This window comes from Xiphias gladius, chromosome 24 (genome assembly GCF_016859285.1).
Source record: "Xiphias gladius isolate SHS-SW01 ecotype Sanya breed wild chromosome 24, ASM1685928v1, whole genome shotgun sequence".
Classification (NCBI taxonomy): domain Eukaryota; kingdom Metazoa; phylum Chordata; class Actinopteri; order Istiophoriformes; family Xiphiidae; genus Xiphias; species Xiphias gladius.
This window is the reverse complement of record NC_053423.1, coordinates 26,375,757-26,390,857: the sequence shown is the minus strand read 5'-3', so window position 1 is coordinate 26,390,857 and position 15,101 is coordinate 26,375,757. Positions and strand designations below refer to the sequence as shown.

The window sequence follows — 15,101 nt, the reverse complement described above, 5'->3', positions numbered from 1 at the left end:
GGTTCATAATGAACAAATGAGCAAAAAACATCTCTGCTTGACAGATAAGGACTGAACCAGTTTAACACTGTGACTCAAGCTGGAAAAGGTCTACGGTACATCTATTAGTATATTGAAGCTGGCAGGGTCAGAGGCTGCACTGTATGTTTTTTTTCACTGCGTTTACACATTTTTCTACATATAGAGACCATCTCACAAAACAATCAAAGCACCAATACCACAATGACCCTTCGGTGCTGCAACATTGTCCTACCCAGCCAAATTACCAATGCCAGTTAGCAACAGCTGTGTTCAGCCAGTGGCTTTCTCAGTAAAGGGTTTTGATATTCTCATAACTATACTAATAAGCTGCAGGTGTAAGCCTCCAATAGGCTGAGTATAGACGGTTTGGGATATTCAAGACTGAAGTTTCAAAAGACAAATGTTTATTCTGAATGTAAATCAAGTTCCAACATAAACATTTTGACAGTTGTGTTTTATATTGTCAGAAGATTTTGAAAAGTGTGTTCAATGTATTGATACCAGTACGTTTCTAACAAATATTTCCACTTTACTAACAAGTATTTTGGTTGGGAATAGCCATGTTTGGTGCAACTGAGAAAAACTGAGAAAAAGTGTAAAGGATAATTTCTCGTTCTCCAGGTTCAATCTCACATGATTAACCGCTTTTCCAAGGGTTGTCTCAGTGCTGTGGTACGTGAAGGAGCTGGAGTTAACTTCATGTAATATGCAGTCAGTTACTTAAGAACTACTTCTTCAATCTTAAATACCTCAGTGTGGATGATTTTAAGTGTAATGTGAGGCAGGTTTCTTACCCTACTGATGTTGTGTGCATTGTTTTCATTCTAGCAAGGCTGGTTTTATGCTGCAGTCTTGACCAGAATTCTGACTGTTTTCTCTGAATGAGGCCTTTATTTGACAGATACAGAGAATTATTTTAAAAGAAAGGATTTAATTTCAATGACTACACACCAGCCTGAGTTTCCGTTAACCTGAAGATCACCACGTGTTATGTCATGCTGCAGTGTCTACTCTGCAAACCTGTTTAAATGTCTTTTGAGGAAGAAATGACGAAGTGTCATCAGAGGTCTAAAGTCACATGTCAGAGACAATCATTCAGATCATTTAATGAAGAAATGACTGTTGAGTATTTCGCAGATGAAGACCTGCAGATACCAAACTAACTGAGACAAAGTCAAAACTTTTGAGGCAGTGGTAAAGAGCAGTGAGCTGATCCCAGTTTAGGTCTCCCAAAACCACAAAAACCAGTATCCCTAAACACAGCTGATACACATGGAAGACCAAACACACAACATTCCTCGGAGGCAGAGGGGGCGTAATGAAAAAATCTGACTCAGAGTTTCTCTTATTCACCATGAGGATGATTTCAATCATCACTTGTCCCAGCAGTGAGGAGGACACAGCACGACATGTTGAGGACAGCTACAGTTCACTGACTCTGTGCTTTTGCATATGTGTCCTGCCTCTCTGCTCCCAGACCTTAAGAGGCCAGTGTTGATCAGTGGCTGTCCAGGTCTTTCACAGCCACTGACACACTGGCAGCACAATGATGATGTCTCTGACTCTACTGCTGGCCACCCTGGGGCTCCTTGTTCAGGGTGAGACTCTCCTCTGAAAACTTTGCTTCAGGATGCAGCCAGGTTCACCACAATGATGTTCTGCTATGATGGAGAAACACTGAAACAAGCAGCATTGACCTCCTTCCATCTGTTCCTTCATGTTAAAGAAATGATCCTTGTTTCTTCTAAGCTGGATTTGTCTCAATAACCCTTCTCCTCTTTTTCATATTTTCAGATTCATCAGGAGAAATCATCCTGACTCAGTCTCCTGGATCTCAGTCTGTTGTTCCAGGACAAACTGTCTCTATCAAATGTAAAACCAGTTCAGAAGTTAGCGACCTCCTCAGCTGGTGCCTTCAGAAACCTGGAGAAGCTCCTAAACTCCTGATTTATTATGCTACAACCCTTCAGTCTGGAGTTTCAGATCGTTTTAGTGGAAGTGGATCTGGGTCTGACTTCACTCTGACCATCAGTAGAGTTCAGGCTGAAGATTCAGGAGTTTACTACTGTCAGCAGGGTGACAGCTTCCCGCTCACACAGTGATACAACGTCGTACAAAAACCTCCCACAGCTGCAGAGGAACTGATCTGAATCAACAGCTGCAGTGAAACTAAAACAGCAAAAGTTTTACTTAGGAAAATGTAGCAAATAATGATCAACATTGAATATTTTACCACTAAATGTTCAGTATTTGACCAGAAAGTTGTACTTTTAATACTTCCATTAAAATAGGCTTGGAACCATTCTGCTGAAAATCAAAACTAACCTCAGTTAAAGTATGACAATGGAAACTAAAACAGTAAATATTATTTACTTAATGATTTTATCTCCTACCCTTTTTTCTTTAATCGCAAACATATTCATTAGTGAAATAAATTACAAAATTTTACAGGAATGAGATCCAATTTCCTTCATGTAAAATTGCTCATTATTGCACTGTAACATATTTTATTCATGCTGTGTGCTCTGTATTCAGAAGGACAAACGTATTTTATGATTGAAATCAAAAAAGATTTATGGATTAATTAATTCACTAACAATTTCATTCTTTCCTGTTTTCACCTCGTTGAGTTTTCTTTGTGGTTGAACTCTTCAGTGGAAGCAGCATGCAAATATTTCCAAGGTTAGAATTACACTTCACACTCATTTCATACCTGTTTACGCTGATGATATATTGCTCTTGGTTTCAGATTTAGGAAATATTTTTGGGACTTTTTTGTTTAAAGGATTTTGAGAATTCTTTGGATACACAGAATAAATGCGTCAGAGTTCTACCATTAACACCCTGCAGTAATAAGAAATGACTGGATTATACTTCATTGAAATGTTACCAGGTGTCTACCATCACTGGTTCTGAGTTCCGACTGAGTTCATACTCTACACTCTCTTAATATACAGCATATATGGACCGTGACACTTTCCCAATAATAAAGATGAAAACAACTGATGTGATGAAAAGACTTTTATTATCTAGAAAAACAGAAACATTATTGAAACGCTCGACAAGCTCGTAAATACTGCTACTGAAACAAGTCAAATAAAAGAGAGAGAGACCGTGTTACAGAGAGCAGGGGGGGAGCAGTAGCAGAGTAAAACCAGTAGCAGAGTCCCAGGGAGTCGGGTCAGGACTGGGAACACTGGTCTCTCCTCAGCGTCTCTGAGACCAGAGTCTGGGAGCCCTGGGTGGCCTCACAGGTCACAGAGCCCACCTTGCTCCACTGGTCTGCAGTGAGCGTCAGGGTGCTGCTCCAGCTGTAGCGGCCGTCCTTGCCCAGCACCCCGGGCTGCTGCTCTCCCAGCTGCTGCTGCTGCTTCTGCCTCTGCCGTCCACCTTCCAGGCCAGATTCCAGTCTGAGGGGAAGCCCTTGTTGGCCAGGCACATGAGCGTGGCCTTCCCCCGCTGCAGCTCCTCGCTGGAGGGGGGCAGCACGCTCAGGGTGGGACGGGCATCACCTAGGAGACACCAATCAGCTTAGAGGACAGGGACCACACAGCTGTCAATCAAACACCAGCCACTTTGACACCTTCACTGTGTGAGAGTGGGTTTTCTCCTTTAAGGAGTTTCTGTCAGATGTTTTTTCTGCTCCATCAGTCACTCACTCACACATTGTCTCACTTCCCTTGAAGAAGCCTCTCATGCATATCAGCACAGAGAGAGTCCTCATATGAGCTGAAAAATAACTGACGGCCATATTTAAAATTCAGACAAATCTAAAAGAAAAACAAAACGACAAAAGCCTCAGAAAAGTCTCAAGATTGTTTCAAACCTGGGTAAAAAGAAGCAAACATCAGAGATTTGACAGACGATTAAAAACTGAGCTTCAGTCAGACTGTTCAGGATAATTTGAACTGACCTTTAAAACAGCTGAAGAAAAGTGGAGATTTAAAGACTAAATTTTCTACAGTAGGATTGTTGTTCTCTAATCTTTCCTGCCGTTCAAATTGTTAACATTTCACAAATGAACGGAGACATGTAAAGAAAAGTTGAGTGAAGCTGCTCTGAGTTCAGCTTCACGGTTAAACAGGAAAAATGAACAATGAAACAGAGATTTTAAGGTAATTTACATCAAGCCAATGGAAATTTATGTCTCCTACAAATGTTCAGACACAGCAATTATAACCTGAACTGATGATACAATATTTAATATTTGATCAGAAACTTACTGCCAACATCCAGTCTGGTTCCTCCACCAAAAGTCCACCACAGTGATACAAACTGACTGAGTGGTCGCACAAAAACCTCTCACTGTATAGAGACACGACTCTTTGACTTTGTCTGACAAAACTAAACCTGCAAGTCCTCAAGTTTCCCTCATCTAAATATTTGATTACATGATTTCTTTTATGGACCAATCACGGCTGTTGATTGGATTTAACTTTTACGTTTTAAACACAAAACTGTATTTTTGGATGTTGGCAGAAAACTTCAGGCAAAAACGTCATTTAGGATGTAAAATCAGATGTTTTACTTTCTAGAGAAAAATGTACGAGTGAAAAGCAAAATACTGTTTGTCACATTATAAAATACATCGAAAATTGAACTTACTGCCAACATCCAGTCTGGTTCCTCCACCGAACGTGTACCACAGTGATACAAACTGACTGAGTCGTACAAAAACCTCTCACTATGGAGAGACACGGCTCTTTGACTCTGACAACAACAAACTCATCAAAATCAGTCTCAGTCTGTAAAACACAACTGGTTGATATGAGACTGAACTTTAACAGACTGCCAAGAAATACCAAAATTAATTGTTTTGTTTCATATTCATGATATTTTTAAATGTGTCTTGAATTAAAACCGAGTGCTGTAGATGTAAAATCAACCAAAACAGACATTTCTGAAGAAAATCTGTTCAGAGGCAACAAATCCACCTAAAAGGAGTAGTGATACAGTCCTAATCAATACTCTGATAAATTGATTGATCCATTGAAAAACAGCATCATCAGAGTGATCCAGGTCCCTGTTGGAGTCAGTCAGAGCATTTCCATAGAGAGCCACTTTGCATTAGCAGCACCACAGAAATCCTGCTCATCAAGAACATGAGTTTGACTTTCGTCCTCACCTGGACTCTGCTCTGCTGGTCTCAGGGTGAGGAAAATCCTTTTTCTGTCATGTGAAAATCATTAGGAGTGTATCTGAATTTCACCCCACCATCTCATATCCAGTGTCTCTTCTCTCTCCTCGGGGTCTGTTGGACAAAACGTCCTGACTCAGCCCGCAGCCAAATCAGTGCAGCTTGGTCAACCTGTCTCTATTGAATGTAAGGCCAGTCCAAAAGTAGCTCAGTACTCTGGACCACAATACTACCTGGCCTGGTACCATCAGAAACACACAACACACAGGTGGTTCATGATGTTCATAGTGTCTCCACCAGTTTCCCTCCTGAACTTCAAACACTTCACCTCCCACCTCAACAACCTGAAAGTTTCCTAAATAAAGAGAACGGTTCCAGTGAAGAACTCAATCAGACCAATAAAATCATAGCAACATCTAGCAGAGTCGGCTCCACTGATGTCAACCCACAAACCAAATTCTCAGTATATGAAACATCAATGTCCCCAGATTGTGTTGAAATCTCAGGACACTGAAGCTCCATATATGCAATGTAACAAATGTTTTCCGTTGAAGAAACACTGACACTGTCATAAACATAATGTAATCTGAAACAGGAGACTAACACTAAATGTCCCTGAAAATAAATGTGTTGGCAGAGGATCAGATTTAGCTTCGGACACAAACAGCGTATCAAGATTTTCAGCAAGAGCCGCAATATTAAGTCTGAGAGGTTAAGTTGCTCCAGCAATGACCGATTTCTTCTTACTTTCTTTCAGGTTCTGTCATTTTTTATGACTAGAATTTATTATGAACAGAAAAATTAACCATCTTTTTTCAACCAGAGTGGAGTCTCAAAATACAATGTTAAAATGTACAGTTATCTATCGTCTGCAGACATGTAAAGAATCAGTTTCATCTGCCGTAATAACAATCAACAGCATCATTCAAAGTCTGAACAATGCAGGACCCAGGATGGAGCCTTGTGGAACACCAAAACTTAAACGGATAGTAGGTGGTTCATAATGAACAAATGAGCCAAAATCATCTCTGCCTGACAGATAAGGACTGAACCAGTTTAACACTGTGACTCAAGCTGGAACAGGTCTACGGAACATCTATTAGCATATTGAAGCTGGCAGGGTCAGAGGCTGCACTGTATGTTTTTTTTCACTGCGTTCACACATTTTTCTACATATAGAGACCATGTCACAGAACAATCAAAGCACCAACACCACAATGACCCTTCAGTGCTGCAACATTGTCCTACCCAGCCAAAATACCAGTGTCAGTTATCAACAGCTGTGTTCAGCCAGTGGCTTTCTCAGTAAAGGGTTTTGATATTCTCATAACTATACTAATAAGCTGCAGGTGTAAGCCTCCAATAGGCTGAGTATAGACGGTTTGGGATATTCAAGACTGAAGTTTCAAAAGACAAATGTTTATTCTGAATGTAAATCAAGTTCCAACATAAACATTTTGACAGTTGTGTTTTATATTGTCAGAAGATTTTGAAAAGTGTGTTCAATGTATTGATACCAGTACGTTTCTAACAAATATTTCCACTTTACTAACAAGTATTTTGGTTGGGAATAGCCATGTTTGGTGCAACTGAGAAAAACTGAGAAAAAGTGTAAAGGATAATTTCTCGTTCTCCAGGTTCAATCTCACGTCTTTAACCGCTTTTCCAAGGGTTGTCTCAGTGCTTTGGTGAGAAAAGGAGCTGGAGTTAACTTCATGTAATATGCAGTCAGTTACTTAAGAACTACTTCTTCAATCTTAAATACCTCAGTGTGGATGATTTTAAGTGTAATGTGAGGCAGGTTTCTTACCCTACTGATGTTGTCTGCATTGTTTTCATTCTAGCAAGGCTGGTTTTATGCTGCAGTCTTGACCAGAATTCTGACTGTTTCCTCTGAATGAGGCCTTTATTTGACAGATACAGAGAATTATTTTAAAAGAAAGGATTTAATTTCAATGACTACACACCAGCCTGAGTTTCCGTTAACCTGAAGATCACCACGTGTTATGTCATGCTGCAGTGTCTACTCTGCAAACCTATTTAAATGTCTTTTGAGGAAGAAATGACGAAGTGTCATCAGAGGTCTAAAGTCACATGTCAGAGACAATCATTCAGATCATTTAATGAAGAAATGACTGTTGAGTATTTCGCAGATGAAGACCTGCAGATACCAAAGTAACTGAGACAAAGTCAACACTTTTGAGGCAGTGGTAGAGAGCAGTGAGCTAATCCCAGTTTAGGTCTCCCAAAACCACAAAAACCAGTATCCCAGAACACAGCTGATACACATGGAAAACCAAACACACGACATTCCTCGGAGGCAGAGGGGGCGTAATGAAAAAATCTGATTCAGAATTTCTCTTATTCACCATGAGGATGATTTCAATCATCACTTGTCCCAGCAGTGAGGAGGACACAGCACGACATGTTGAGGACAGCTACAGTTCACTGACTCTGTGCTTTTGCATATGTGTCCTGCCTCTCTGCTCCCAGACCTTAAGAGGCCAGTGTTGATCAGTGGCTGTCCAGGTCTTTCACAGCCACTGACACACTGGCAGCACAATGATGATGTCTCTGACTCTACTGCTGGCCACCCTGGGGCTCCTTGTTCAGGGTGAGACTCTCCTCTGAAAACTTTGCTTCAGGATGCAGCCAGATTCACCACAATGATGTTCTGCTATGATGGAGAAACACTGAAACAAGGAGCATTGACGTCCTTGCATCTGTTCCTTCATGTTAAAGAAATGATCCTCGTTTCTTCCAAGCTGGATTTGTCTCAATAACCCTTCTCCTCTTTTTCATATTTTCAGATTCATCAGGAGAAATCATCCTGACTCAGTCTCCTGGATCTCAGTCTGTTGTTCCAGGACAAACTGTCTCTATCAGATGTAAAACCAGTTCAGATGTTAGCAACTACCTCCACTGGTACCTTCAGAAACCTGGAGAAGCTCCTAAACTCCTGATTTATCAGGCTACAAACCTTCAGTCTGGAGTTTCAGATCGTTTTAGTGGAAGTGGATTTGGGTCTGACTTCACTCTGACCATCAGTAGAGTTCAGGCTGAAGATTCAGGAGTTTACTACTGTCAGCAGGGTTACAGCAGCCCGTTCACACAGTGATACAACGTCGTACAAAAACCTCCCTCAGCTGCAGAGGAACTGATCTGAATCAACAGCTGCACTGAAACCAAAACACTAAAGATCAGAAAAGAAAATAGGGTTCTCAACCATATTAATTTGAAATATTTTAGTCATGAAAATTATGTATTTAATGTACAGGTTACACTGTTAATGATTTATTGACATAGGATTCGAAACAATGAGCTGAAAATCAAAAGGTGAACTTTGTTTATCCATGAGTTTAAATCCATTGATGAGTTTATTACAGAGTATGATAACACCTTAAGACTAAAGATGTAAATATTATACATTCTCCTACCATTTGCAGTTCAAACCAAAACATACTCTTTTTTTAAAAAATAACAAAATCTTATTTCAACAGTGTTGTATAATTACTACTCATGTCATTATATCATATTCTATTCATGTTGTTTGCTCTGTATTCCAACAAACGTGTTTTATGATCGAAACCAAAAAGGATTTATGGATCATGTGATTCAGTGACACTTTATTTCTTTTCATTTGTCTCTGTGGTTGAGCTCTTCAGTAGAAACAGTGAATAAATATTTCAAGGGTTAAAATTGTAGATTACACCCATTTCATATCTCCTTTTGCTGATGATATACTACCTTTTATTTCAGATTTAAACATGGTTTTGAGACTTTTGTGTTTTTATTCATACAGATGGTTTTTGAACATTATTTTTTAAGACCTACAACAATAATAGTTTTGCAGTCTACCCATCAACACACTTCAGAAATGAGAAGCGATTGAATGAGTTGTTATTAGCACAACTGTGTGTAACCTGTCATTCTCACAAAGGTTTATTTTTATAGACAAATGTGCCCTGACTATGACAGAGAAATTTTACAGTTATGAAAAGAAAATGTGGACTACTGCTATCACCGGTTTGTAACAGTCAAGCATGAGTGAGAAAGTTTTTTCTAAATATAAATACTCTATTAATATAAAGAATATATGGATATACATTATGTAATCTCCCACTTTCCCACAATATTGAAACACTCGACAAGCTCGTAAATACTGCTAACATCCAAAAAAGAAATACTTGGATGTCGATCATCTCTTTCCAAGCGGGATTTTTCTGTAGAACCCTTCTCTTAATCTCCGTGAGGATGATTTCAATCATCACTTGTCCCAGCAGTGAGGAGGACGACATGTTGAGGACAGCTACAGTTCACTGACTCTGTGCTTTTGCATATGTGTCCTGCCTCTCTGCTCCCAGACATTAAGAGGCCAGTGTTGATCAGTGGCTGTCCAGGTCTTTCACAGCCACTGACACACTGGCAGCACAATGATGATGTCTCTGACTCTACTGCTGGCCACCCTGGGGCTCCTTGTTCAGGGTGAGACTCTCCTCTGAAAACTTTGCTTCAGGATGCAGCCAGGTTCACCACAATGATGTTCTGCTATGTTGGAGAAACACTGAAACAAGCAGCATTGACGTCCTTCCATCTGTTCCTTCATGTTAAAGAAATGATCCTCGTTTCTTCCAAGCTGGATTTGTCTCAATAACCCTTCTCCTCTTTTTCATATTTTCAGATTCATCAGGAGAAATCATCCTGACTCAGTCTCCTGGATCTCAGTCTGTTGTTCCAGGACAAACTGTCTCTATCAAATGTAAAACCAGTTCAGGTGTTAGCAACTACCTCCACTGGTACCTTCAGAAACCTGGAGACGCTCCTAAACTCCTGATTTATTATGCTACAAACCTTCAGTCTGGAGTTTCAGATCGTTTTAGTGGAAGTGGATCTGGGTCTGACTTCACTCTGACCATCAGTAGAGTTCAGGCTGAAGATTCAGGAGTTTACTACTGTCTGCAGGGTAACAGCTTCCCGCTCACACAGTGATACAACGTCGTACAAAAACCTCCCTCAGCTGCAGAGGAACTGATCTGAATCAAATACTGCACTGAAACCAAAACACTAACAGAGCCGACACTAACATACAGAAAATGTAGCAAATATTGATCAACATTTAATATTTTATCACTAAATGTTCAGTATTTGACCAGAAAGTTGTACTTTTAATACTTCCATTAAAATAGGCTTTGAACCATTCTGCTGAACATCAAAGCTAACCTCAGTTAAAGTATGACAATGGAAACTAAAACAGTAAATATTATTTACTTAATGATTTTATCTCCTACACTTTTTTTTAATCACAAACATATTCATTAGTGAAATAAATTACAAAATCTTACAGGAATGAGATCCAATTTCCTTCATGTAAAATTGTTCATTATTCCACTGTAACATATTTTATTCATGCTGTGTGCTCTGTATTCAGAAGGACAAACGTATTTTATGATTGAAATCAAAAAAGATTTGTGGAGTATTTAATTCAGTAACAATTTCATTCTTTCCTGTTTTCATCTCGTTGAGTTTTCTTTGTGGTTGAACTCTTCAGTGGAAGCAGCATGCAAATATTTCCAAGGTTAGAATTACACTTCACACTCATTTCATACCTGTTTACGCTGATGATATATTGCTCTTGGTTTCAGATTTAGGAAATATTTTTGGGACTTTTTTGTTTAAAGGATTTTGAGAATTCTTTGGATACACAGAATAACAGCGTCAGAGTTCTACCATTAACACCCTGCAGTAATAATAAATGACTGGATTATACTTCATTGAAATGTTACCGGGTGTCTACCATCACTGGTTCTGAGTTCCGACTGAGTTCATACTCTATACTCTCTTAATATACAGCATATATGGATATACACTATATTATGTAGTCTGACACTTTCTTTCTAAAGTCATCATGGAGAAATTACAATATTTTTATCAACTCAGTTTTCATCTGGATGTAATTCACTCTCCGTGACACTTTTCAAATAATAAAGATGAAAACGACTGATGTGATGAAAAGACTTTTATTATCTAGAAAAACAGAAACATTATTGAAACGCTCGACAAGCTCGTAAATACTGCTACTGAAACAAGTCAAATAAAAGAGAGAGAGACAGTGTTACAGAGAGCAGGGGGGGAGCAGTAGCAGAGTAAAACCAGTAGCAGAGTCCCAGGGGGTCGGGTCAGGACTGGGAACACTGGTCTCTCGTCAGCGTCTCTGAGACCAGAGTCTGGGAGCCCTGGGTGGCCTCACAGGTCACAGAGCCCACCTTGCTCCACTGGTCTGCAGTGAGCGTCAGGGTGCTGCTCCAGCTGTAGCGGCCGTCCTTGTCCAGCACCCCGGGGCTGCTGCTCTCCTCCCAGCTGCTGCTGCTGCTTCTGCCTCTGCCGTCCACCTTCCAGGCCAGATTCCAGTCTGAGGGGAAGCCCTTGTTGGCCAGGCACATGAGCGTGGCCTTCCCCCGCTGCAGCTCCTCGCTGGAGGGGGGCAGCACGCTCAGGGTGGGACGGGCATCACCTAGGAGACACCAATCAGCTTAGAGGACAGGGACCAAACAGCTATCAATCAAACACCAGCCACTTTGACACCTTCACTGTGTGAGAGTGGGTTTTCTCCTTTAAGGAGTTTCTGTCAGATGTTTTTTCTGCTCCACCAGTCACTCACTCACACATTGTCTCACTTCCCTTGAAGAAGCCTCTCATGCATTTCAGCACAGAGAGAGTCCTCATATGAGCTGAAAAATAACTGACGGCCAAATTAAAAATTCAGACAAATCTAAAAGAAAAAACAAAACGATAAAAAGCCTCAGAAAAGTCTCAAGATTGTTTCAAACTGGGGTAAAAAGAAGCAAACAGCAGTGATTTGACAGACGATTAAAAACTGAGCTTCAGTCAGACTGTTCAGGATAATTTGAACTCACCTTTAAAACAGCTGAAGTAAAGTGGAGATTTAAAGACTAAATTTTCTACAGTAGGATTGTTGTTCTCTAATCTTTCCTGCCGTTCAAATTATTTGCTTTTCACAAATGAACGGAGACATGTAAAGAAAATGTGAGTGAAGCTGCTCTGAGTTCAGCTTCACGGTTAAACAGGAGAAATGACCAATGAAACAGAGATTTTAAGGTGATTTACATCAAGCCAATGGAAATTTATGTCTCCTACAAATGTTCAGACACAGCAATTATAACCTGAACTGATGATACAATATTTAATATTTGATCAGAAACTTACTGCCAACATCCAGTCTGGTTCCTCCACCGAACGTGTACCACAGTGATACAAACTGACTGAGTGGTCGTACAAAAACCTCTCACTATGGAGAGACACGGCTCTTTGACTCTGACAACAACAAACTCATCAAAATCAGTCTCAGTCTGTAAAACACAACTGGTTGATATGAGACTGAAATTTAACAGACTGCCAGAAAATACCAAAATTAATTGTTTTGTTTCATATTCATGATATTTTTAAATGTGTCTTGAACTAAAACCGAGTGCTGTAGATGTAAAATCAACCAAAACAGACATTTCTGAAGAAAATCTGTTCAGAGGAAACAAATCCACCTAAAAGGAGTAGTGATACAGTCCTAATCAATACTCTGATAAATTGATTGATCCATTGAAAAACAGCATCATCAGAGTTATCCAGGTCCCTGTTGGAGTCAGTCAGAGCATTTCCATAGAGAGCCACTATGCATCAGCAGCACCACAGAAATCCTGCTCATCAAGAACATGACCTTTACTTTCGTACTCACCTGGACTCTGCTCTGCTGGACTCAGGGTGAGGAAAATCCTTTTTCTGTCATGTGAAAATCATTTGGAGTGTATCTGAATTTCACCCCACCATCTCATATCCAGTGTCTCTTCTCTCTCCTCAGGGTCTGTTGGACAAAACGTCCTGACTCAGCCCGCAGCCAAATCAGTGCAGCTTGGTCAACCTGTCTCTATTGAATGTATGGCCAGTCCAAAAGTAGCTCAGTACTCTGGACCACAATACTACCTGGCCTGGTACCATCAGAAACACACAACACACAGGTGGTTCATGATGTTCATAGTGTCTCCACCAGTTTCCCTCCTGAACTTCAAACAGTTCACCTCCCACCTCAACAACCTGAAAGTTTCCTAAATGAAGAGAACAGTTCCAGTGAAGAACTCAATCAGACCAATAAAATCATAGCAACATCTAGCAGAGTCGGTACCACTGATGTCAACCCACAAACCAAATTCTCAGTATATGAAAGATCAACGTCCCCAGACTGTATTGAAATCTCAGGACACTGAAGCTCCATATCTGCAATGTAAAGAATGTTTTCCGTTGCAGAAACACTGACACTGTCATAAACATAATGTAATCTGAAACAGGAGACTAACACTAAATGTCCCTGAAAATAAATGTGTTGGCAGAGGATCAGATTTAGCTTTGGACACAAACAGCGTATCAATATTTTCAGCAAGAGCCGCAATATTAAGTCTGAGAGGTTAAGTTGCTCCAGCAATGACCGATTTCTTCTTACTTTCTTTCAGGTTCTGTCATTTTTTATGACTAGAATTTATTATGAACAGAAAAATTAACCATCTTTTTTCAACCAGAGTGGAGTCTCAAAATACAATGTTAAAATGTACAGTTATCTATCGTCTGCAGACATGTAAAGAATCAGTTTCATCTGCCGTAATAACAATCAACAGCATCATTCAAAGTCTGAACAATGCAGGACCCAGGATGGAGCCTTGTGGAACACCAAAACTTAAACGGATAGTAGGTGGTTCATAATGAACAAATGAGCAAAAAACATCTCTGCTTGACAGATAAGGACTGAACCAGTTTAACACTGTGACTCAAGCTGGAAAAGGTCTACGGTACATCTATCAGTATATTGAAGCTGGCAGGGTCAGAGGCTGCACTGTATGTTTTTTTCACTGCGTTCACACATTTTTCTACATATAGAGACCATCTCACAAAACAATCAAAGCACCAATACCACAATGACCCTTCAGTGCTGCAACATTGTCCTACCCAGCCAAAATACCAGTGTCAGTTATCAACAGCTGTGTTCAGCCAGTGACTTTCTCAGTAAAGGGTTCTGATATTCTCATAACTATACTAATAAGCTGCAGGTGTAAGCCTCCAATAGGCTGAGTATAGACGGTTTGGGATATTCAAGACTGAAGATTCAAAAGACAAATGTTGTTTATTCTGAATGTAAATCAAGTTCCAGCATAAACATTTTGAGAGTTGTGTTTTATATTGTCAGGAGATTTTGAAAAGTGTGTTCAATGTATTGATACCAGTACTTTTCTAACAAATATTTCCACTTTACTAACAAGTATTTTGGTTGGGAATAGCCATGTTTGGTGCAACTGAGAAAAACTGAGAAAAAGTGTAAAGGATAATTTCTCGTTCTCCAGGTTCAATCTCACGTCTTTAACCGCTTTTCCAAGGGTTGTCTCAGTGCTGTGGTACGTGAAGGAGCTGGAGTTAACTTCATGTAATATGCATTCAGTTACTTAAAAGCTACTTCAATCTTAAATACCTCAGTGTGGATGATTTTAAGTGTAATGTGAGGCAGGTTTCTTACCCTACTGATGTTGTCTGCATTGTTTTCATTCTAGCAAGGCTGGTTTTATGCTGCAGTCTTGACCAGAATTCTGACTGTTTCATCTGAAAGAGGCCTTTATTTGACAAATAGAGAGAATTATTTTAAACAAAATGATTTAATTTCAATGACTACACACCAGCCTGAGTTTCTGTTAACCTGAAGATCACCACGTGTTATGTCATGCTGCAGTGTCTACTCTGCAAACCTGTTTAAATGTCTTTTGAGGAAGAAATGACGAAGTGTCATCAGAGGTCTAAAGTCACATGTCAGAGACAATCATTCAGATCATTTAATGAAGAAATGACTGTTGAGTATTTCGCGGATGAAAACCAGAAGATACCAAACTAACTGGAG

General features: G+C 39.9%; 1 pseudogene and 5 gene segments (V, D, J or C); 4 read left to right on the top strand and 2 right to left on the bottom strand.

Annotated features, from left to right (window-relative positions):
• Nucleotides 1–726, top strand: part of LOC120786504 — a 2,919-nt gene extending 2,193 nt beyond the window's left edge. Inside the window, 1 exon segment of the V gene segment in view lies at nt 643–726. Coding sequence covers nt 643–726 — 84 coding nt within the window.
• Nucleotides 727–1,538: 812 nt separating this feature from the next.
• On the top strand, nt 1,539–2,123 carry LOC120786957. The segment is given in 2 exon segments: nt 1,539–1,619; nt 1,816–2,123. Coding segments are annotated over 2 exon segments (360 nt in total).
• A 943-nt stretch (nt 2,124–3,066) lies between these two features.
• Nucleotides 3,067–4,663, bottom strand: LOC120786675 (annotated as a pseudogene).
• A 3,028-nt stretch (nt 4,664–7,691) lies between these two features.
• Nucleotides 7,692–8,311, top strand: LOC120786831. The segment is given in 2 exon segments: nt 7,692–7,772; nt 7,969–8,311. Coding segments are annotated over 2 exon segments (360 nt in total).
• Nucleotides 8,312–9,562: 1,251 nt separating this feature from the next.
• LOC120786059 lies at nt 9,563–10,147 on the top strand. The segment is given in 2 exon segments: nt 9,563–9,643; nt 9,840–10,147. Coding segments are annotated over 2 exon segments (360 nt in total).
• A 1,031-nt stretch (nt 10,148–11,178) lies between these two features.
• On the bottom strand, nt 11,179–13,684 carry LOC120786503. The segment is given in 3 exon segments: nt 11,179–11,669; nt 12,383–12,438; nt 13,665–13,684. Coding segments are annotated over 3 exon segments (411 nt in total).
• Between the last annotated feature and the right edge of the window lie 1,417 nt (nt 13,685–15,101).